Here is a 24,714-nt window from a genome sequence, read left to right as displayed (position 1 = left end):
TTATGTTTCTATCTGAGGGTTGGTTGCTGACCTGTAAGGTTAGTAAACAGATGTCTTAAATTCTGTATGAGTAGTATTTAAGGGACTGGTTAAGTGCCAACCTTTCAGACAAAGAAAATATAGCTAGGTGGTATGTATCTTTGTCTCCAGAACTATGATGCATTATACTTCTGATTGTATTATTTGATTACATTATTTCATAACCTGACAATGCTCTCTTTGTGTGTTTATTGAGTGATCAGCAATTTCCCATTACAACTGTCAGTGTCATGCTGGTGTTTTCTTTCAGGACACCAGCATTGACTTAAGGGAAGCTGTTTGCACGGCAGCTCTGTTGACAGTTTATGAGTAAACTGGCTGCATTGATTGTTACCCTGGCTTAAGATAGACCAGAGACTTGTATCTAAGGTCAGTGGTAATCAGAGAGTCTCCACGAGGGCAGCACTCAACAAAGAAATGCTTGTGGTTATGTCTTGACCTTTAAGGTTAAGCATCAACAGGGAACTTGTTGGAAGGAACCAGATGAGACTCGCATCAGGCTGCCACAGGCGTTTTGTTATAAATAAAACTATGACCTACATGAGGCACAAATGCAATACATCAGCATAAACATTGTAAAGTGTAGTGATGAAATGGTCAGTCAATTATTCAATAAGTGGTTGCTCATGACAGAGAAATAATTTACAATTTTGATATCTGATTAATGTTTTATGTCATTTATCAAGCAAAGATTCTAAACATTTGCTAGTTTTAGCTTCTGAAATGTGAGAATTTACTGTTTTTCTGTGTTTTATATTGTTGTAAATGGAGTAGCTTTGGGTTTTGGGCTGTTGGTCAGACATAATAAATAATCTAAAGATGTCACTTGGACTCTGGGAAACTGGAATGGACATTTTTCAGTATTTTTGTAAAGTAAATTTTGTAAAGTGAATGATTAATTGATTATAGGGCTGAAACAATTCAGTTCATTCAGGCGATTGACAGAATATTAATAGTTTCTTTAGTAAAAATGTTAAACATTCTCTGGTTACAACTTCTCAAGTAGGAGGATTTTCTGCTTTTCTCTGTTTACAGTCACTGGCAATTAAATATATTTTGGATTTTAACTGTTGGTTGGATAAAACAAGACAGATGTCTTCTTGGGCTCTGGGAACTGGGAATGATTGATATTAATGACTATTTTTTGATATTTTATAGACTAAACATTGAATCAAAAAAAGACAATCCAGAGATTATTCCCTAATGAAAATAATAATAAGTACTCGGTAGATGGACAACACAAAACGACACCTAAACCTAAACACCAGACTGTATATGTCACTCTATTTACTCTATTCTGAGTACAGACATGTGTGCTATTGATAGGAACATTTACAGCAGAGAATGCCGTGTCACAGTGAGGAAGAAAGATCAGCAAGAATAAGATTCACCTTGAACACAAAGAAAAGTATTTGGATTACTGCTTGTCCCAACAATGACTTATTGAGTAATTTGATGGGCTTTAAACTATAAATAAATTAGACAAACCCCCAGTGACTCAGCGTTTTGTCCTTTATCATAGATTTTTTTTTTCTTGATTGATTCTGTGAAGTCATTTCTGTCATGACAAAATTACAGGAAATTAGTGTAAGATGTAATTTTGCACTAATACAATGAATCAAAATAACTGTGATTATTCTTAATCTCTGCATGAATCACTGGCAGTCATTGTTTTTTGTATTTTCCAAAAAACTTTTGTATCACAGAAAGGGCAGAAAGGTCATCAGCCGCCTGAATCTTGGTACAACAAATACAACTGTATTTTTCCCACTACTGGATGTAGCTATTCAGGAAAAGTCACCGCGTGTTCATCTGCCACACAGTCTGTTTATGGTGTCAAATTGCAGAGGAGAGGATGTTAAATAAGATGCCACCTGCATGAATATCAGTCAAATGAAGGACGTGTGTGTACAAGTTTACAGTTTACAAGTAAGTAACACAGAAATGTTGAACCAACAGAGGTGACCTTTCATATGTGCACCATCAAATTAATAAAAACCTTCATCCGTTTACTCATGCTAACTCTGACAATTTCAGATATAACTGGCTAACAGTTGAGGAGAGAGTCAATTTCATACCAGTTCATCTACAAAACTGTGCAACTGTATTTATAGAATTGCATTTCACTGATAAAAGACAATTTTAAAAGAGATAATTCAACAAATTTTCTATTGTTTCCTTTTAAGACTTTAATGGGTTAAAAGACAACTATAAAAAAAAGGAGAGAGATGAATTAAAATATACACAAATATACATTATATTGCACATTGTTGCACCTGTGCAGTATTGCACATAAGTGATGGTACTTCTGATAAAAATATAAATATTGCCTAGTAGGGAAGAGAGTGTCTGTGTGTAGGAGAGGAAGAGAGAGAGACTGTGTGTGCGTGTGTGTGTGTGTTATGAATGTTCACAAACTCCCAGAGTTCAACAGTCTGATGGCTTGCGGACAGCAGCTGTCTCTGAGCCTGCTGGCTCTGATGCTTCTATAGCGCTTGCCTGATGGTAGCAGTGAAAATAGTCTGTAGGTGGGGTGTTTGGGGTCTTTGATGATTTTTCCAGCTTTCCTCATGCTCTCCTGGATGAAGAGGTCCTACATGGGTGGCAGTTCAGACCTGGTGAGCTTTGATGACTCTCTGCAGGGCTTTGCTGTCCTGCTTGGAACTGCACCCATACCAGGCTGTGTTTATACCATGCCACTCAATGGTGCATCTGTAAAAGTTGCAGAGTATACTCCTGTCCATGCCAAACCTCCTCAGCCACCTGAGGAAGAAGAGGTACTGGTTCGCGGTCCTCACCACTGTCTCAGTATGAGTTGACCACTTCAGGTCCTCACTGATGTGGATGCCGAGGAACGTGCTTCCTGTACCCTCCTGAAGTCCAAAACCATCTCCTTCATCTTGAAGAAGTTGAGATGGAGGTCGTTGTTCTGAAACCATGATGACAGGGCTCTTACCTCCTCTCTGTAGGTCCATTCATCACTCTCGGTAATCAGGCCGATGACGGTGCAAATTTTATAACGGCGTTGGAGCTGTGTGTTGCCACAGTTGTATGGGGCTGGACTTAGCACACACCCGTGGGGGATTCCAGTGCTGAGCGTTACAGTGGGGGGAATGATGTCATTGAGCCTCACCCTCTGGGGCCTGTTTGTCAGGAAGTCCAGGATCCAGTTGCATAAGGCACTGCTGAGTTCAAGGTCCCTGTACTTGACAACCAGCTGAGAGAGCACAATGGTGTTAATGGTGTGGATCTGTTTTGCTTGTATGCAAACTGCGGAGGGTCCAGTAAGTCTGGTAGGTAGGAAGTGATGTGGGCTTTGACTAGTCACTCAAAGAACTTCATAATGACAGTGCTACTGGGCGATAGTCATTAAGGTGAACAGGTTTGGGTTTTTTGGGGATGGGAACAATGATGGTCTTCCTCAGGTACTAAGAACCCTTTGAGGAAGTCAGTTCCTTTACCTGCGTTTCCACCAGAGGGTCCAGGATCTAAATTAAGCTCCAGGGAGATTGTTTTACCCCCCAAAAAGTCCCTGCTCGGGGGGCACTACTTTCCAAAAGTAGGAACTTGGGGGGCAGGGTATGCAGGGATGACCGTTGCTGATTCATTCTTAAAACAAGGAAGTGCTCTCATATCAATTTAGGACCAAGGGGATGACACTGATTTTCATTTGTTAACGTTAAAAGTAAAGTAAGGCATCGTTGTTAGCTTCCCGACTCATTTTAAAAAAGAGTGAGAGAAAAAGAGATAGATGAGCAAGGAGAGGGAGCTGCGGTAGCAAGAACAAAGCACAAATAAAACATTATTTTCTGATTTTTTCCACAGTGGTTACATTCTAAAGCAGAAATAAATAACCATCAAACACTCAATAGATTTACTGTAGAGACTCTTAGTTTCAGTTTCATTTTCCTCCTCTGCATTTCTCCTTTTCATCCATTTATTACATCCAACTCATGTGGAACTAAACTCAAAGAGTCTTTGTTGTTTCCTCATGTGTTAAGACTGCATCTCAAATGCTGCCATCATTTTTTATTTCCTCATGGGTCTAATTTGCATGATCTACCTGGTTCTTCAGATGTGGTGGAAACACAACAAGGACTGCACCACAGGGACTTTAAAGTTGCAAGTTTAGTCCCTGATTAGTTCCTCCGGGTCCAAAGTACCTGGGACTTTTAGTGGAAACAGGGCTTTTGTCTTTTTGATGGCTTTCTTGAGTTAATACTTGCATGTTTTGTAGTTCAAATCTCCACCTTTGTGAGCAGCTGTGTGTGTGTGGAGGGCAGCAAGAACCTTCCGCACAGTAATCCCAGGCATCACATCATCAATGCACTTACTGATGTGTCCTGTGACTGCCTCCATGTATTTGATGACATCATTGTGCGCAGCCTCCAAGAAAATGTCCCAGTGTGCTGTAGTGAAGAGGTCACACAGGGAGGAGGTTCTGCTGATGTGCAATTAAATAATCTTCAATTCACACCTAAAATTGATTACATCTGAGAGCAACCTCAAAGTGGTTTTTCAGTAACTTGTGGCCTGATTTACTTTATAGCTTCATACACATAGGCAGTGCCACTCCACCATTATTTGTATGTTTTGTGTTGACAGGTGTTGTGTGGTTTGGGGGTTTTTTTGTGTCGTTGAAATAAGCCTTTTTGGTTTTATTATGTTTTAACCCTTCAATCACTGTAACTACTGCTGTACAGTTAGACTGTATTTTTTAAACCATTGAAATAAATTCAATCACTCAATCACCAATCTGATATTATTTTCACATATAACCCCTATAGTTCATTATAACTAAAGAGCAGGTGATTGTCTACAATATAAATGTCAACAAAACCAGAAAACCTTCTACATAGCGTCACATCATACACAGAAAATGACCCCAATGACACTCATACATACGCTTACAGTGTCACCACCACACCCAATAAATCATTAAACTCTAAATGGGTGCTTCAAAAGAAGAACATGACAAACTGTAAGATTAGTCACTTACCTTGGGAATTTCAACTGTGTATTGAGTGTAAATTCATGTCAGTTGGGTTTTCATGTTGTTGAATGTGTGAGGAAACCCTGAGCCTGTCCTTGTGATGCTGTTCAAAGAGACAAGAGAGCAAACAGAGGAGACCTCACATTTGGCTGGCAGGTCAAATTTATACACCTTAATTGACCTTCTGCACTATTGAACTTGTTGTGACATACAAGCGCAGTTTTTAAGGCTGAAACTAACGGTTATTTTCATTCTCTATTGATCAGTTCATCATTTTCTCGATTAAACAATTCATAATTTTTGCTATAAACTGTTAGAAAATACTGAAAAATGCCAATTAGAACTTCTCAGTGCCCCAGTCGACCTATTTAAGTTGATTATTTTCTCTTAACATTTGTGCAATTTGTCCAAAACCCAATTATATTAGGTTACCATCATGTATGACAAATCCTTTTGAGAAGAAGACAGATAAAACAGGAGGCTAAAAATGACAAATTAGAGTACATTTAATGAAAGACAGCTGCAAACAGAAAAGTCTTAAACCTTTATTTAAAAGAGCTGAGAGTTGGAGAAGACCTCATATTAAAATAGATGCAGATGATTTTCTGTCAACTAAAGGATTAATAATTTCAGCTCTAATATCCTTGTTTTTTATCATAACAGATCATTAAACAAATAAATAAAGTATGGTGACACCAGAAAATTACACCCATATGTGATTCTTGACTTGATTAATCTGCTGCTGGAACAGCCTCCACTCTTCTCAGAAGACTTTCCACAAAATTATGGAACCTGGCTGCAGGAATTTGCTCCCATTCAGCTACAACAAGCATTAGTGAGGTCGGCTCCTGATGTTGGGTGATAAAGCCGGGCTCGCAGTTGTTCAAATTACCCCAAAGCCAAGTTCATCCACACAAAACTGGGAGAACAATTTCTTTATGGATCTGGCTTTGTGCATGATGTCATTGTTGAATTAAAACAGGAAAGAGGCTTCCCTGAACTGTAGCCACAAAGATGGAAGCACACTATTGTTGAAAAGACTAATGGGCCTAGCCTAAACCTAAAGTACACAAAAGAATTCATGAATGGTTGTTTTATTATGGGATGGTTTCTTTATCTATATAATGTTATATTGTTTTATGACTCAGTATGTTTTTATGACTTCTTGAAATGAATGTGAGCACTTTGTATAAGCCCGCTGGGCTTCCTTCCTCTCCTGCACAAATTAATATAACTTTTTACTGTGTAATTAGGGACCAATCCCAAAAGGCATAGCACTACTGTAAAACAGTAGTTCTTACCTAAGGACCCTATTATTAATAATATAATTAATAATATATTTTTATTGTAACCTTTGTGCCAATAAAAATAAATAAATAAAAGTCCAATTTCAGGCACACTGTACAGTCAAATATTGTGGTTTTATGCTCTATGTTCTTCAAAACAACAGAATGAATATGAAGTGGCTAAAGAACTTCACTGGTGCCGACACTGTTGCAGGTGAAATCAAATGGCCACTAGAGACTCCCATAATCTCATTATATACACACACAGAAAGAGAATGATCAGTATGTACATGCATGCACAACCTTTCTTTTAGTCATTACTTTGGTTTTTTTTTTGCATATTGTGTTTGAACAGTTTACAACACAGAGACTGTTTAGTCTGTGAGCTGACAGGCAGAGTAACAGAGCACAAGTACAGGCCTTTTTCACAGAAGACATTTCAACATGCTACAGTAGGAAAAGAACAGGTGTGAATAATAAAATGAATAATGGCTAAATTCCATTTAGCTACTTCAGTTTCAGGGTCCTGTATTGTGCATGCTGCCACTGTCACACCACCGTGGCTTACTGGGACACATGAATATAAAGGAGCCATAGTTAATGTTATTATTAACGCTGCATTGTGCTTCATCAGGAAACCTCAGCAACCCAACAGCTAAACATTACAAAACAAAATACAGGGTGACAACAAAACATTTTTTATCTCATATTGTTGTAAGTATCTCATTATTTTGAGTTAGAAAGTAAATATTTTGACATAGTATTAACTTAAAAGTAAAAAAATGTAATAGTATCTTTTTGTCCTAGTATCTCACAGATTTCATTTGCCATATTTCTATTTCTATCATTCCTAACTTTTCATGTTTTTTTTTCTTTTTCTGGCAGAATGGGTCTTCCATAGCTTTGATTTGCAGCCATAACATTTCATCTGTTTGTTTTTTCCTCTTTCAGCAGAATGGGACTTCCGTAACTTTGATTTGCGGTCATAACATTTAATCTGTTTGTTTGTTTTTTTCTTTTTCCGGCAGGATGGAGCTTCCATATAGATTTTGATTTACAGCCTGTAACGTTAATATCATGTGGATTAAAGCACACTTTACCCTTTTAACCAAACTTGCACTAAGAATTAATTTAAATGCAGTAGCAGGTGTTAGCTGTTTACTTATTTTGTTCATTTGACATCTCTGAAGTTGGGATGATATCTTTACTCAAAAACAGACTAGGGAATAAAATGGCTGTAATTCCAACTGCCAACGGTCAGACTTCTTCCCAATCATCCAAATCTAAACCTAACCTTTGATATTAGTAGAGTTTGATAGTTAGCTAAACGTGGATGTTGGCCTACCTGTTGATTCATCATGCCATCAGGCGCGAGGCTCATACAGTAGCGCGCGGCGGTGCCACGCTCGCTCGCGCGCATGACGTTACCCAGCATTCTGTGGGCGCGCTGGCAGGGACCGACAGCACATCAAGGAAGAAGATGCGGGTCGGTAAGTGAAACCAACATAAAACACCGTGAAGTCACATATCTACACACATATCTGTCGTGTTCGGCATATTTGTAGCGTTGTAACCCGGCTCGAAACATTAGCGACGAATGTAAAACAGCGTCGTTGTTATTTTTTTAAAGGTTTAAACATATGTTTAAAACAGAAAGCAACAGGGTGGACGGTGGTTAAAAGTCCTCCAACTTGAGGGCGAGGTTACCGGTAGTAAACGCCAGCTACAACAGGACAAACGCTCGTTTTATCAGCGGATCTTGTGTGTATGTTTGGAGACAAGCTAACTTAGCGGAAGAGCAATGTTCCCAAAAAATGCTCCAAACCCGAGTGGGGGCGTTTGAACAGCGTGAGAAGGTGATATCTGTGCTGGAAACTGATATCGGGCAGTGTTGGACAGTGACAGAGGCGAGCCTGTTGACAGGTTCACGTCATTTATCAGCTGTTTGTGTTAAAAGGACTGGTGGCTGACAACCGAGGGTGATTGATTAATGCTGAGATAAGAAACAAATGCAGCTAGGCATGTGTGAGGTGGATACTGCTGTTGATATCTGAGAGTATAAACATCTGCAGTGGTGGAGGAAGTATTCAGAAGTAAAAAATACCAATACAGCCATGTAAAAATACTCCATTACAAGCAAAAAGCATGCATGAAAAATCCTACTTAAGTAAAACTACATAAGAAAGAAAGGCCAGGCAAATTGCATCTTTCAAAACACAGAGGCAATTCAAAGTGCTTAACACAAGCCGAAAAAAAATGCATTAACCACATTTAAAAATGCAATAAAGAGGGAAATTAAATAGAATACAGAGAAACTGCACTCAAGTGAGATAAACCTCTCGCTGTTTGATCGCTTTTATCTCTACAATCATGATACAATGACTGAGCTTTTCACCAAATCATAACCACAAACAAAAACCCCCTCTGATGTGATTCCTTGAGACAGAGGTTTATCTGTGGTCAGGGCTGTGGCTACCGCCGAGGGCTCTGAAGTCACGTCTTTATTGTTTCAGCTAATTTGGGGTATTGAATGATGTGAAGAAGAGCTCACAGTTTGCATTTATAGACAAAATACATGTGTGGGATTTTACAGTGGATTCTGATATTCTTTGACTGTTTTCAGGGGGGGGGAAAGGCTAAGTCAAAATAAAACAAAGTGATTTAGTATTTCTCCAACAGAATTATGTTCAAACCACGTTTGAGACCATCACATAGGGAGATAAAGTGTTCAGATAATATGAGTTAGTGAGAAAGTAAATAAATATAATGTAAAAAATATAACATTTACAGAGTTTTGTAGTGTCCTATCCTGGCTCACACAGGGGCCTATCAACATGAAAATGTGTGGGTGTCCTATGTCTAATGCAGATGGTGCAAAGAACATCCAGTTACTGAGCTGCAATATTGCTGTTCTCATCAGCCTGAAAGTCTGCCCATTGAGACAGTAACTTCAAATAGAAGAAAAAAAAAAAGATCAAGGATGTGTCAAAACTGCGATAAAGCCTCCAGTGTTTCTGAACATTGCTGCAACTAGCGCAGTGTCCTGATTTCACTTTGTGCTCCCGGCTATGTGCGCCGACAGCTGCTGTTGGCACAGAAGAGATGTTCCACTTTTTTATGACATTTAAAGCCACACTTGTCCTATGTCCACATGAACATTAACGTGATAGCTTTAATGTAGCATGGTAATGTATGTTAAATAGTGTGACTAATGACAGTGAACTGCACGCTGCACGCTCAGTATATTTTCTGTGTATTCATTATTCATGGTCAGATATCTACATTAAAAAACACTTGGGTCAGTGTAAACTATTAGGGCTGCAATTGATGAGTATTTTCATTATCATTTCATCTCTAGATTACATTCTTGATTAATTAATTAGTCGTTTGATCTATAAAATGTCAGAAAATAGTGAAAAATGTCACAATTTTCCAAAGATGCACCGTAAAATGTCTTGTTTGGCCCGACTAACACACCAAAACCCAAAGATATACAGTTTGCTATGGTAGAGGACTAATTAAACCATAAAGGTTTATAGGCTGGAACCAGATAATTTTAGCATTTTTTTCTGTAAGAATGACCCAAAAGATTAATCAGTTATCAGAATAGTTGCAATTGATTTTCTCTTGATCAACTAACCAATTAAACAACCAATCGTTGCATCTCTACAAAACCGTAAAGATTAAATCCTCTCTCACTGTGTATGTAGTTTTATATTGTGATATAGATCAGGGCTGCAACTAATGATTGTTGTCATTATCAATTAATCAGACAATTTTTGCTTTATTAATAGATTAATTGTTTAGTTTAAGTGTATGTTGAACTCAAGGTGACTCATTCATATGGCTTATTTTTTCTGACTAACAGCCTAAAACCCAAACATATTCAATTTCAAATCAAACAGTGATATAAAATGAAGAAAAGCAGCAAATTCACACATTTGGTAAACTGGAACCAGCGTATTTTTGACATTTTCCTCATAAATGGCTTCAATGTTTCAGCGGTTTTAATTTGCATTTGTAAATTTGAAAGTGTTTCAGTCTTTGTCAGTTATCTGGAAATAGAACAGACTTGATATAGGCTACAAGTTGTCAATATTTTCAATCAATCCAACAACAGATGAGCATGTCATGTTCGATTAAGACATACAATCATGTCTTTGTAATTTTTTTATTTTTACATGTACAGAGCCAACAATTTATTCTATATCTGGACTATTATTGTATAAATAATCTTCATCACTTAATGTCACTGTTGTCAGCCAGTCTCTCCCTTTGGTCATCACATAATGACCCAGTTTCAAAGTACTATCCTCAGGCTGCACTGGAATTTCAATCCTTGACCAAACAGATAACCAGAGTGTTATCAACAAAGCGATGCATTCTGTTGCAGGAGATGAGCTCATTACGATCTGTGTGTTTACCCTTCGGTTGATGATCCTTTTTCTTAAAAACACAAAGTGCACATCACATGTCTGTTCTGTCAATAGTTACACAGGCAGATATAAAGGTTCTCTTGTCTCTCTTTGTCTCCCAGACTCTGACATGGATTACAAGGTTGTGTTCGCAGCCTTGGAGACGGTGTGCGAAGACAACATTTCTGCTTTGTGTGGGCCTTCTGATTTGCCGTACGGCAGTGTTGCACAGCGTCTAGTCACGTGTATGAGACAGATTCAGGAGCATGGCCGAGCCCTGGAGCCTTTGGTCGCCAGCTTCACCGCCGTCTACCATCATTACGACTTTGATGAGCAAACACCTGGAAATGGTTACCGCACCCTGGTCAAGGTATGGAAACACAGTGGACGTATTATTACAGCTCTGATTGCTTTGTACTTCTGAGTTATTTTATCTTTTAAGAGACTAAACAAAACACAGAGTATGAGCTGTTTGATTGTAGTTTGTAGGTGGTTAAAGATACAACATGATACATTTTAATAATCACTTTTAACATTATCCAACATTCGAATTGTGTATAGATACAGTTGAATAAAGATGATTAGTAGCTTAGATCTCACAGCAGTGTTAGTGGTCAGATTTCACAAAGACTACATTTCCCTCATCCTATTTTGTGCTGCGATATTTAGTACTGTACCTCCATAATGTCAACATCTAAGTTCAAATTAAAGTTAATTAAATATTTCCCCCACACATTAAATACAATTTTTCATCATGACAAAAATTCATATTCATCTCATATTAACAATGGATATAAAGACTATGTGTAATTGCTCTACAAAGTTTTGTAACATCCTTTAGTTTGTTGTTTTGGTTTTTACAGCAAAAAAGCTCTAAAAACCATCTGTATTCTACCCGTCCAGCCCCAAACGTCAGACAGACAAAGTTAGCAACTAGCCAGTGAACAAAACAGATGTTTTGGAGTTGGTGGAGACCAAAATAGAGCAAAATGGATAACAAATATTGGACTTAAATGTCTGAACTTTGCATAAATAAACCACTGTTTGCTAACACGTTCACCATATTAACTTTATAATAATAATAATGATTTCTTTTATTTTTTGCGTAACAGAAATGAAAAATATACAGCACATAATGTAGCAAATGTTGCAAATTACAGTGTCCTAAAATGATAAAATACACTAAATATTGCATATTTTAAGTTTATTAAGTCCATTCTCCCACCTCCCAAACTAAATACACATTGTTTCATGTTCTTTCTGTCTTTGTCTGTCTTTCTTTCAGGTCTTGCAGTCTTGCCTTTTGCACATCATTCAAAAGGGCCGATACATTGCCTCGAATTACAACGGTGCCTTCTTCAGGGCAGACCACAATGCCTCAGAGATGGAGGCGTACTGCAGTGCCCTGTGCCAGCTGCGAGCCCTGCTCTACCTCGCAAAGCAGCTGATCAATGACAATGACCACGGCCAGCTGTACTCCCTGCAGGACGGGGACCTGAGCCGCAAGTTTGTGCAGGAGTACAGCTCCATGCACAAAGCCTGTTTCTATGGCCGCTGTCTGGGCTTTCAGGTCAGCCAAAAACAAGGACTTATTTGTTGGAGCTAAGTTATTTTTACATATGTTTAGTTCGGTATATAAGAGCTGTCTGCATTTTGCTAAACAGCTTATGTAAATTGAGATACATAAGTGATTGTTATCTATAAGTCATTGAATAAGTTAATTAATAGTAATTTGTTAAAGTTCAGCTAATAATCATTTGATTTGATTCATGTTGATGTAAGCATGATATGTTTTAAAAGGCAACATTATTTAAGCTTTCTGTTAAAACAGTGAAGTAGGTTACTGTTGCTTTAAGAGATATAGGTCCCTTGTGTTTACTAAAGTGAACCTGTGGTTTGGAAAGTTGAGGCTCAAGTAAGGAACAAGCGACATGGATTTCTTACTGTAGTACAGTTTGCTGATTAGGAGAACTTAACTTTAATTACTCCTGTAAGGAGATACTACAAACTGTGGAATAAATACTTGTTTTATCCTTTTTTACACCAGAGTCCTGTGGAAGTTTTTCCTCCTCAAGCTAACGTACATGAGTTAGGGCTAGGCCCTCGTTGAGCTTCAACCAGCCACAGTATTTCTCATGACACTAGTTATTTTACGAAAATGTATTTCAGATAACACATGAGGTACAAGCCAGTTTTGGCTTCATTATAAAAAAAGTACAAGTTACAAGTTTAAATTGTTTGAAGCAAAGCTCTTCTTTTCTCTTTTGACAGTTCTCGCCAACTCTTCGTCCGTTCCTCCAGACCGTTGTAATAAGCATGGTTTCATATGGAGAGACATACGGTAAACAGCAGTCTGGGTTGGGTGAGTCGTTTTTGTCCTATAGATGGAGGTGAAGTCCTAGATCCTGTTGTGGTCTTTTTTTTTTTAGACGTCATCCTAAAGAATCCTTCTTCTTGATTTTCTAGGTATGGCAGCACTTTCTCTCCTCACATCAGGGAAGTACGTCATTGATCCAGAGTTGCGGGGGGCCGAGTTCGAACGCATCACTCAGAACCTGGACTTGCAGTTTTGGAAGTCCTTCTGGAACCTCACAGAGTCCGGGCTTATAACAGTAGGCAGGGTCAAATGTTCATCCATCTCACTTTTTTATTACCTAGAGTCGTCATCAATGTTTAACTGCTCCTTCCTTATCTTTCTCGATCCAGGGCTTCAGCAGAATAGCCTCTAGTCCAGTGAAGGTGAACTTAACCCTGACTTTGCCCCCTGTCGCTCTTCGCCTCCCCCTGGCCTCAGACCCCAGTCTGTCTGCCACTGTGTCACCTCCACTTGCCCACTGGGGCCCCGGACCAGTCCACATGCGTCTGATCTCCTATGAGCTTCGAGAAGGACAGGTGAGGTTCCGCAGATGAGGTAGGATGTGGTCAGGAAGACTTGCAGTAAACTCGTGATGGTGAATAGAAATCTGAAATTGACAAAAAGTAAGAAAAGGACTAAGAATAAACAGTTTTGGATCAGGCATACTGATATTATAACTACAAAATAAACCTACATGACATTCTGTTGTGACGAATCTCTGAAGTTATTGCATGAACTTTTTGTCTCTTTTTTAGCCATGTAATTAAGCGTGCAAACATCTGGTCAGATTTCAATAGAGAGAGTACACAGTCAAATCTTGCATGAGAAATCTTCCCAGCTTCACATACTGCACATATAATGAGGATGCAATTATTAAAGGTCAGCTTTTTAACTGAAATGTGAAGACCTGATGGATCGGTTGATTTGTTGCTTCAGAGATTTAACACATAACAGTATACAAATAAATTAAAAACCAGTCTATACATTACCCACATATGTACCAATTCAGTTATATGCATTTTAACCACCTGTGACACAGTGAATAATGTAAACCAATGGCGTACAAGTAAGGGAGATAAACAGCAGTTATATTTTCAAGGATACCATAAAAGGTATATTGTTTAAAGAGGTGACTGTGATGCATTTCAGATGTAAAATGCAAGAAAATTATGCTTCATAAAAAACTCTTAGCACAAGGTCCACTTATTGGGATATTTTCCAGAGCTTTTAACCACATCTCATGACCTTCATCAGCTGATGGAGTTTACTCAGTTGTCACAGTGATGTTATTGGGATTTATTTGACTACTTAGTATAAACTACATGTGTATTATGACACAATCAAGACTGGAAAATACACTTTTATATACATTTTCTTTAGATACCTTTACTGTGTGAGAGTAAGGGTGTTTGTTTTGTACTTGTATTATTTTTCACTATTTATCCTCTTATGTTATAGGACAGTGAGGAGCTGCGAGCTTTTTCACGAACAGATCCTCCTCCCATCACTGCATCGCAGCTCCCCTGGGTACAGAAGCAGCCTCGCTCCCCCTGGCTGCTCATACACTTCCATGGAGGGGGGTTTGTGGCCCAGACATCCAGATCCCATGAGGTACAGTACAGAGTGCTGGATCATGCTGAGTGGTATTGAATGTAGTAATTGCAGTAATTATATGTAGCATTAGATCTTTCAGTACAACAAAGTGTTGTGCGAAAGCTGCTGAAGTAACAAATGTTAATAGTTCTTAAAAAAATTATATCCAACAAGATATGCCTTTGTTCCTTTCACTTTTGAGTGCACGCTCTTGTTTTTTGTTTAGACTCAGTTGCATTCCTCTTATCCCACATCATTATTCTATCTTTTATCCAACCTCTTCCTGTCATCAGAATTATCTTCGAAGCTGGTCTAAGGAGCTGAACGTCCCCGTCCTCTCCGTGGACTACTCTCTGTCACCCGAAGCGCCCTTTCCTAGAGCTCTTGAGGAATGTTTCTACGCCTACTGCTGGGCCCTGAAAAACTGTCATCTGCTGGGTTAGTTTATGACATCACAGTCCAGCAAGACATGACCACAGTAAACCTATAATTAGAACTGACGGCTTGTATTTTAACGGATTATCTGGTGAATCTGTTAATATCTGGGGAAACATATGTTCCCACTCACAGGCAGATAAAACGGATAAATGTAAACAAATAGGGTACAATATACAGTAGTACTGACACTGCCATTATTGATTAATCAGATTATTCTTTTGTTTGATTAATCATTTAGTCTATACAATTACAGATTACACAGATAGGAATCTTAAAATTTGAGAACAACAATCCTGGCTCTGTATTAATATTGCTTGAACTATTATAATTATTATTCACATACTAATAACTCTGTTTGTGTGTCTCAGGCTCGACAGCAGAGCGAGTTTGTCTGGCGGGAGACAGCGCCGGAGGCAACCTCTGCATCACCGTTTCCATGAAGGCCATATCCAGCGGCATCCGAGTCCCTGACGGCATCATGGCTGCGTACCCCGCCACCTTGCTCACCACCGATGCCTCCCCCTCCCGCCTGCTCACACTCATTGACCCGCTGTTGCCTTTAGGTGTTCTCACTAAATGCCTCAATGCCTATGCAGGTATGTGGGTGTGCACGGTGTTTGTGTATGTGCGCAGCATTAGGCGTGTGCGGTTTCACACCTCATTTAACACAAGAACACTTTCCGACGCCACAGGAACAGAAAACAGAATATCAGAGAGATTTATATATAAACTGGATAACGTGGGAGGAAAGGAAGATGGAAATAATCAACAACCTGCTGTCAGCTACACTGTAAGGCAATGATTGCTAAATACAAAGTTTGCATCCACCCACAGTCTTGGATTATTTTCACCAATGTGGCACCACCTAGTTTGCTTACTGGTTTGGCTGGTCAGCCCGACATTAGTCAATTGCACTGTAAACACTTTGACATGCCAGAGTCTGCCACTGAGCTCTCTGAATCCTCCAACAGTGTAACACTGAACACATAAACAGTTCAATTTCCACACAGTAAAAAACGCACAGTAGGAGATCTCAGACTTCCTGAAATAAACAGACTCAAAGTGGCTCTCTAGTGGTTTGAGTTGTGTCCAATGTGAACTTAAACTTGATGCAAGAGATTTTATCTGAACAAGTTTATATCAAGTTTTGGTGTCTGCCCTCAGTGACAGACTTATTCTTTTCTGAACTCATATCTCAGGTGTTGGAGCTCATAGGCCAGAAAGCTGCACTGTGTGTAATAATTGTCATTATATATAAGATGAAGGTTTGTTTCATCTTGACCACATTATCAAATTAATTTTGATAATTCACTTTGGATAGACTGAAATGTATTTTTAGATTTAATGTACTGTGTTATCTGTTATTACCTGTTGGTGTTTCACAATATACAGCAATTGATAATGTGGCCTTTACATATTGGCTAACTTTGTATGGGTATGAAATAAATAAGTTCTTAATATTTAACATGTGGTAAAACTTTAAAGCCTGTATTCAATAGAAACTTAAAGGGACACTCCACTGATTTTTACACATGAAGTTCACGAGGAGTAAGACTCAGCCTGTGAGAACAGTTGTATTCTGTATTATCTTCTGTGAATCTGGAAGAAGCTTTCCAAAATTTGAAATATCTCGGCCTAGGCTTGAGATGAAAGTCTAAGTTATAAACTGGAGGTGTGGGGTTTGCATTCATGAGGCAGATAGGAAAGACTGTATCAAGTTGCTATATCCAGTGATTTTAAAATAAAATTCATGATATGTCTGCCTTTCCTATTTCTGTTGTGAGTCCCTCAACTTTATGGAAGAGCAGCACTAAATCACTGGAGTACCACTTTAAACATTAGACATTAAACCAAACATCTAGAGGATGTTCAAGGACACTGGAAGACAAGTAGTTTTCACTTGCTCATACTTTCTTTTTTGTATTATTTCATTGACTTTGTTTTGACTTCTTTTAATAATCTGCTGGAACCAAAGTAATCAAATCAGTCCTTTATGTAGTAAAGTAACGCTCTGCCATTGAGACTTAAAACAACATTCAAACTGATGATACTTAAACCAGGTTTGTAGCCAGGGTTGCATCCTTAAGAGCCACTTCCATGTTTTATTTTTAGTTTGTCTTTTGTGTCTTTGTTATGTAACGCTGACATATTTTATCCTTTGCTCACCTCATATCCTCTCCCTCTCAGGCGCAGAGTCTCAGACGGTGCAGCCTGCAGTGGCGAGCGGCAGTCTAAGCGCTCTGGGCAGAGACACCGCCATGCTGCTTAGTGATCTCACCCAGGGAGCCTCCAACTGGATCCAGTCCTTTCTTGACCCCATGCGGCCTACAGGTGGAGTGCGCTCTCCGTCGTCAGCGCATAGAACGTCCCCGAGTAACAACACCCACAGGACGTTCAGCCACACCTCCCCACCAAACTCCGGGGCTCACATGGATTACCCAGAGGGCTTTGAGCCCCTGCGTTCTGAGTGCCTGGCTGTTGTCCGCCCGACGTCCTGCCCCATTACCAGGAACCCATTTGTGTCACCCCTGCTGGCTCCTAACAACATGCTGAGAGGCCTGCCACCTGTACATATAGTGGTGAGAGACGGAAATTACTTACTAAGAGACAGTTAAATCACTTAATTTGATTTAATTTAAAGTGTTTTGTAACTACAGCAACACAGATAAGAAAACTTTATTGTCCACAATGTGTAAATCTGCCTGCGGTTTCACCATAAGACATGTCATAAAAACATAAAAACATGCATACGACAATATATCGTCTCAGCAAACACATTCATTTAAAAAAAATGTAAAAATTGCAGCACAGTCAGGAGCACCACCCTGTAATCTAGTCTACCAAATCCTAGTTTCATTTATTGGGACAAAGGATTTCTTGTAGATATTTCTATTAGCTATTGGTAATCTATAATGTCTCCCTGAGGGTAAAAGTTCAAATTCACTGTACAGTGGGTGAGAAGGGTCGTTAATAACTCTGTCAGCTTTACTTCTTCAGCAAAAAAGCTCTGATAAACCAACTGTTGACTCCCTAACTGGCAACAAATAGCAGACAGACAAATTTAGCGACTTACTGAAGAAAACAGTGAAGCAATTAGCAGCTAAAACCTAATATTTCCCTTTCCTTTACTAAACTAATGTTACATGCGAATGTTGCTCTGTGTCTGCTAGATGTGTAAATAGACAAATATTTGCTAACACGTTCATACAGCAACTTTTATTAGGTGATAATAAGTCGGTGTTCTGCTTACAGCTTGTTCCACCGCCCCCTTTAACACTAAACAATAACGTATCTGGACAAAAATGAAATATACACTATGTCAAGCAAGTTTCATATCTCTTCAAGTTGACTTGAATAACACACCAGAATCATCTGAAGCCAAATGCTGGTACTGTTTGCAGTAATGTTAAGTATATTAATTTGTATTTATTGGGTCAAATCATGCAAAAATTCTAGTATGTTCATATTTGCTTTGTGTGGTCTGGCTTCATGCAGCTTCATTTTAATATTTTTTCAGGTCTAATATTACCTATAGAGTTTGTATATTTCCAGCTAACTGTTACAGTTAGTTTCACAGTTTTTTCCAGTACATTTTCAGCTCTTGTTTCCTGATTCCTCCATGTGTCCACGCAGGCCTCTGCTCTGGATGCCTTGCTGGATGACTCTGTGATGTTTGCCAAGAAGCTGCGAGACATGGGCCAACCCGTGAGTCTGTCGGTGGTGGAGGACCTCCCACACGGCTTCCTCAGCCTGTCACAGCTCTCCAAGGAGACGGACGTCGCTGCGGAAATCTGTGTGGAGCGAATGAGGGAGGTTTTTCAGCAAGAAAACCCGACGCCTGCTCTTCATAAACGGCCAAAGCGGGAAGAGACTTACCACTAGTGCTGATCTGTCAGACTGATTTAGTCTGTCATTCAGGGGACTTTTGTTGTTTTGGAATGAAGAAGAGATTTGAAATAATGCGGTGAGACAAATGCAATAAATTTAAGAAGGGCTTACGTATTAGAGAGAATTATGAAGATGATGCAATAACTGTAAAACTAGAGGAAACTTTTGGATAACGCACTTTAAACTTATACCGCACAACATTTTCTCCGGTCAATGATGACTGAGAAAGCCACTAAAAAAGTGTAATATATTGTTCTGTAACCAGCTTTAATATGATCCTGAATAATAACAAAAAATTAAATAAGTGTTTTAATACAATTTACATGATCAATATCAAAAGCACACTGAGAATATTACAGAGTGGCAGAAACTAAAAGCTGAGGAAAAGTTCTCGCAGTAATTTCTTTACTGAATAGCTGTTGTGCCTTGATGTATGATGAAAAGCTACATCACCTAACTGACCTAACTGGTTAAAGGTTTACTTGTACAAGAAACACATTCCAGATGCACTGTTTTATTATTATATTTTGATTTTGTCACGTGTTTACAACATATTATTAATAAGGAGGCCTTGATCTTGTATTTACCAGCAGTATGTGGATGAGTGTTGAAAGTAACTTGTTATAATGTTTCTTAATATAAATATTTAACACTATGTTGTAATATTTAAAGCTTGTATTAAATCAAAAATGCAAAGATTTCTGGGTGTTATATGATATTTGTGCACATTTGAAGCTTTTGGACATGAAAGATACATGATGCAGCTAATCTGAGTGTTTCCACCTATGTAAGCACAGCTTGTCCTGTGCAGCCACCAGATTGACCTCTTGACCCTGTTAAGGTTCTGCTTTACATGGAAATCAGAAGTTATGTAATTTAATTAGCCTTTTCATAAATTGTGTATGTTTTAACATGTATTATCTAGAAACATTGTTAAAATAATTCAATGTTGAATTCAATTTAATGGGCAGATGATTGCTCTTGTTACTATACACAAGCAGCAAAATATAATAATACTTAATCTTACTGGCAGAATTACCTCTGTATAGAAGTTATTTAGCACAGTTTGACGTTTCCCATCCTTCATGATAACTCGACACCAGCTATTTGCACTGTTTGCTCTTGTAGCACTCGTCAGGGTTCCCAGACTGCACATGATGTCATTTTTTCATCATCTTCTATTGGTCAGTCAGTGACATTTTCAGGGGGAGTAAACTCACACACGATCTAAATTTGAGGAGTAAATTGAGATATCTTCCTGTCTGCGGACGTCCAAACCAAAATCGCAATGTTGGATCATGTTTTTAACAATGACAATAAAATATCACCAGGATGAACAAGCTTACTCTGTCTCTGGAGTTTGATTGAAGTAGCTAATTACACTTAACTCCAGTCACTGTACTTGAGTGGCTTTATAGTGCTCTTGAACTTGAGCATTTTTAAAGTTAGTATGTTTAACTTGTGCTGGCTTTTAACAGTAAGTTTAGCACTTCAATCCTCTGACAGACAGGATAAATTTGCGTGGGAACTGTTCAGTGGCTTTGCATGTTTGAACCCATTAGCTACAGTTTGTATGTTCTTTATATCACACTTAACCGTTTTTGCTGTTGTGTTTTACACATTTTAATGTATTTCTTCTGCTGTTTTAGACATAAGTAGGTTCCATTCAACTTACAATATAAACAATGTTAAACTATTGTTTCAAATCAATCTGCACTTAAACTGCATGACCACAAAATCATCATGTCACCAACAAAAATAAAGGCAGATTCTATTGGATTACGCAACTCAAACATGTTCATTCAATGGAAACAAAAATTTCCCTGGAATGGAAAAAACATCTAAAAGTCTAAAACTGTATAGCATGCATTTAGAAAAGAAGAGTCAGCAAAAATATAAATCATACATTATTTGTAATAAAAAAAAAAAAGAAGTGAAACCTTGCAAAAACATTGGTATAGTCCTTTAAAAATCGCATAGGAATGATAGTGATATCTAATAAAACAACATTTTTTAAATTAGGTACTTTTTATTTTGGTTGAGTTCTGGTTTTTATGTCATAGACTTAAAGGACATGTTCACAATTTTTCTGTCATAAAAACAATTTTCGGGAGCCCAAATGAACGTTGAAATAAGTTTTTCTTGCTGTAATCATTCCTCCTGTTCATACTGGCCATTAGAGGATCCCTTCATAATGCACTTACAATGTAAGTGATGGGGGCCAAAATCCACAGTCCTCCCTCTGCGCAAAAATGTATTTAAGCTTCAGTCGTCTATCTTAGATATCTTTCAAAGTTAGTCGTTTTAGTGTCAAATTCCCTCTTTTTGTTATTATACTTCCACTGCAGCTCAACAGGGAGACACTGTCTGAGAAAACACAGAGAGGGAATTTGATGCTAAAAGGACTGTAAATGTGGCAGATATCCACTTGATATGACTAACTCAGACTGCTGAAGCCTCAGATAAACTTTTAATGACTGGACACACTGTGAATTTTTTGCCCCCACCACTTACATTGAAAGCATATTTGAAGAATTACCTCTGTATAGAAGTTACTTAGCACAGCTTGACGTTTCCCATCGTTCATGATAACTCAACACCAGCTATTTGCACTGTTTGCTCTTGTAGCACTCGTCAGGATTCCCAGATTGCACATGATATTTTTTCATCAACATCTTCTATTGGTCAGTCAGTGACATTTTCAGGGGGAGTAAACTCACACACGATCTAAATTTAAGGAGTAAACTGAGATATCTCCCTGTCTGCGGACGTCCAAACCAAAATCGCAATGTTGTTCCTCATTTTTCTTGTGTTGGTGGCTACCAATGGTGAGTTTGAGTGAAACTTTTTGTGCTTTTCTCACAAGAGGAAATAAGTAAGATAGACTCAAAAAATCATACAAAAAAATTGCTTTTGTGTGCTCAAATAGCATTTAGGAAATTTCAAAATTTTTACAAAGTGCATAATGGATTTCGGGCTTATGATCTTTGCAGTTTTACTCCTCATTCCTACACTTTTTCTGTGTCTGTGTCCCCTCCACTCTCCACCTGTACAGCTGCCCTCGGCTTTGATGATACGATCTATGGCAGCTATGAGTGCAGGCCTCACTCCGTCCCCTGGCAGGTGTCACTCAACAACGGCTGGCACTATTGCGGAGGAGCCCTGATCAGTGACCGCTGGGTCGTCAGTGCTGCACACTGCTTCAAGTAAGTTGACGCTGATTGAGACCTACAACACCAAGCTTTATTTTACTGAAAGGGGACTTCTGTTGTAACCATCTGCTCCTCTTTTTGTCTCCATTATCCGTCAGAGGTGAGGACATTGAGCTGCGTCTGGGTGAGCACCACATCGGCAACAAGGATGGCCCTGAGCAGTTTATTGCTCCGGCTGTCATCATCCCCCACCCAGAGTACGACCGTTACACCAACAACAATGACATCATGCTAATCAAACTTGCTGAGCCAGCAAAGTTTGATAAGTATGTCCAGCCCATTGCCCTGCCTAGCAGCTGTGTCTCTTTAGAATACCAGTGGTGTGTGATTTCTGGCTGGGGAGTCACCAACGGTCCCTGTAAGTCTGGGATGGGACAGGACCATATTTTATCTCTATCAGAGTGTTTCTACTAGTCACCAATAAAAGTTCCTAAAGGTCAAAGATCACAATATTTGAACATGTGGCTGCAGGTGTCACTGTTGTAAAGAATGAGGCAACTAAGCCCATAAAAATGTCTCTCTGGCTCGTTTTTGTGTGATCCAGTTGATTGTCTGGAATGCCTGCACTGCGTGGATGTGCCCACCATTCCCCAGGAGGACTGTGGGTTCTCCTCCTCTCTGTTCTGCACCGCCGTCCTTGAGCGAGGAAAGGGCTCCTGCCAGGTACATGAATGCATGAAAGTGTAAAAAAATAATCACAATCATCTGACAGCATGTATAATTGGTACACTCCTGTTCCTGCTCGCTAATTCATCTGACAAATTACACCTTGATGTCCTAATTTTTTCTTGTAAATGTTAAATGTATTTTCCAGCTGATACAGCATTTCCCCAATACATGTTATTTTGTGAATTTTCTTTTTCTATTATTTTTTTAATTACTACTCTTATTATATTTTTGTTACTATTTTATGATCACTATTAATCAAGACAGTATTATTTTTCCATCTTGTCCATCAGGGAGATTCTGGCGGCCCTGTGGTGTGTAATGGGGAGCTCCACGGTGTGGTGTCCTTGGGGTGGGGCTGTACTGGGGCAAATATGGTTGGGGTTCACACCAAGGTAGTTACACGACTGTAACATCAACAGATGTCTGTAATGTGATAGTGAACTACATTATCGCTGCATAAAGAACATGGTTAACTTTTAATTAGTATAACATACTTGACTCTACAAAGGAATCAGCATTATGTCAATCAAACACTTGGATTTACTAATTCATATTGAGCTTTGTGACTTAAACATTTCAAATATATAACATAACTTTATATGGTCCAAACGATATTCCACATCAAATACAATTTGGCCAGTATGTAAATAAAATGACCAAACACTGTGTTTCAAACTTTTTAAGGAAAGTAAGCAACCTAACTAATGCTCTCTTGTAGTCAAAGATCATTTGAGTTATGCTCAAATTTTACCCAGAACACTTTAAAAAAGAGTCATTATTTGCTTTTATCTCTAACAGATTTTGGTAAAGTTGGTGACATGTTTTTCTTTTTGAAAAAGAACCATGTTGTTAGTTGTATTAGTGGCTGTGTTTAATAACTCTGTATGTACTGTATGTTGTGTTATAATCAGTACTCTTCTGAAGGTAATTTATACTCTAAATACTTTATCTGATGAAAAACAGTTTTCAATTTATATGCACAGAAGAATCTTGATCTTGCATCCTAAAGCATTTAATGTGTCTTCTCTGACCTCTGACTCTCTTCTTATTGTACATGTCGAACCTGCTGAATGTGTCTTCCTCTGCCTCAAACTCTTTAAGTGATATTTGGTTTGGTCTCTTCAGGTCTGCAAGTTTACTGACTGGATTCAGTCCACTATGGCTTCTCACTGAAGTCCTTCTGTAGAGGCGAGATCGACTCCGCCTGCTGCTGCTGTTCATTTCATGTCAACACAATGACTCTGCATTATATGAAGACATATCTATACAGTTTACAGAACGTGACTTCTTTGACTGTTTGTGGATAATGTTTTTAACAATGACAATAAAATATCACCAGGATGAACGAGCTTACTCTGTCTCTGGAGTTTGATTCAGACAAAATAATTATGTCATTTCCTAACACAAACCAAGTGAATTTTGTGAAAAGAGTAGTAGTAGCTAATTACACTTAACTCCAGTTACTGTACTTGAGTGGCTTTATAGTGCTCTTGAACTTTGTTGAGCATTTTTAAAGTTAGTATGTTTAACTTGTGCTGGCTTTTAACAGTAAGTTTAACACTTCAATCCTCTGTCAGACAGGATAAATTTGCGTGGGAACTGTTCAGTGGCTTTGCGTGTTTGAACCCGTTTGCTACAGTTTGTATGTTCTTTATATCACACTTAACCATTTTGCTGTTGTGTTTTACACATTTGAATGTATTTCTTCTGCTGTTTTAGACATACGTGGGTTCCATTCAACTTACAATATAAACAATGTTAAACTATTGTTTCAAATCAATCTGCACTTAAACTGCATGACCACAAAATCATCATGTAACCAACA

General features: G+C 38.6%; 3 protein-coding genes across 3 annotated transcripts in view; 2 read left to right on the top strand and 1 right to left on the bottom strand.

Annotated features, from left to right (window-relative positions):
- The window catches only part of LOC122969555 (sodium/hydrogen exchanger 3-like), a 31,367-nt gene extending 23,615 nt beyond the window's left edge, over nucleotides 1-7,752 (bottom strand). The window contains exons 1-2 of the mRNA XM_044335305.1: nucleotides 7,664-7,752; nucleotides 5,039-5,135 (exon numbers count right to left, since the gene is read on the bottom strand). The gene's annotated coding sequence lies outside the window, so the exon portion shown is untranslated. The remainder of the gene's footprint in view (nucleotides 1-5,038; nucleotides 5,136-7,663) is intronic.
- Nucleotides 7,726-19,706, top strand: lipea (lipase, hormone-sensitive a). The gene is made up of 11 exons (XM_044335308.1): nucleotides 7,726-7,808; nucleotides 10,856-11,103; nucleotides 12,019-12,303; nucleotides 13,005-13,095; nucleotides 13,200-13,345; nucleotides 13,440-13,625; nucleotides 14,548-14,700; nucleotides 14,976-15,120; nucleotides 15,489-15,716; nucleotides 17,308-17,699; nucleotides 18,754-19,706. Exons 1-11 carry the CDS (start codon nucleotides 7,799-7,801, stop codon nucleotides 19,000-19,002), a joined length of 2,133 nt encoding a protein of 710 aa, XP_044191243.1. The 5' UTR covers nucleotides 7,726-7,798; the 3' UTR covers nucleotides 19,003-19,706.
- A 1,981-nt stretch (nucleotides 19,707-21,687) lies between these two features.
- On the top strand, nucleotides 21,688-24,232 carry LOC122969728 (trypsin-2-like). Its single transcript, XM_044335672.1, has 6 exons — nucleotides 21,688-21,836; nucleotides 22,064-22,214; nucleotides 22,319-22,578; nucleotides 22,765-22,883; nucleotides 23,180-23,281; nucleotides 24,015-24,232. Exons 1-6 carry the CDS (start codon nucleotides 21,797-21,799, stop codon nucleotides 24,060-24,062), a joined length of 720 nt encoding a protein of 239 aa, XP_044191607.1. The 5' UTR covers nucleotides 21,688-21,796; the 3' UTR covers nucleotides 24,063-24,232.
- The last annotated feature ends 482 nt before the right edge of the window (nucleotides 24,233-24,714 follow it).

The sequence above is a fragment of the Thunnus albacares genome, chromosome 19, assembly GCF_914725855.1.
Source record: "Thunnus albacares chromosome 19, fThuAlb1.1, whole genome shotgun sequence".
Classification (NCBI taxonomy): domain Eukaryota; kingdom Metazoa; phylum Chordata; class Actinopteri; order Scombriformes; family Scombridae; genus Thunnus; species Thunnus albacares.
Note: the sequence above shows the minus strand (reverse complement) of the source record. Positions and strands in the feature narration are given on the sequence as shown.

Excerpts from the sequence above, each read along its gene's own strand:
- lipea (XM_044335308.1), top strand. Across the intron at positions 11,104-12,018 it reads GTTACCGCACCCTGGTCAAG|GTCTTGCAGTCTTGCCTTTT; the intron begins GTATGGAAACAC and ends TCTTTCTTTCAG. Across the intron at positions 13,346-13,439 it reads CAGAGTCCGGGCTTATAACA|GGCTTCAGCAGAATAGCCTC; the intron begins GTAGGCAGGGTC and ends TTCTCGATCCAG.
- LOC122969728 (XM_044335672.1), top strand. The coding sequence starts at position 21,797 with ATGTTGTTCCTCATTTTTCTTGTGTTGGTGGCTACCAATG. Across the intron at positions 21,837-22,063 it reads TGTGTTGGTGGCTACCAATG|CTGCCCTCGGCTTTGATGAT; the intron begins GTGAGTTTGAGT and ends CCACCTGTACAG. Across the intron at positions 22,215-22,318 it reads AGTGCTGCACACTGCTTCAA|AGGTGAGGACATTGAGCTGC; the intron begins GTAAGTTGACGC and ends ATTATCCGTCAG.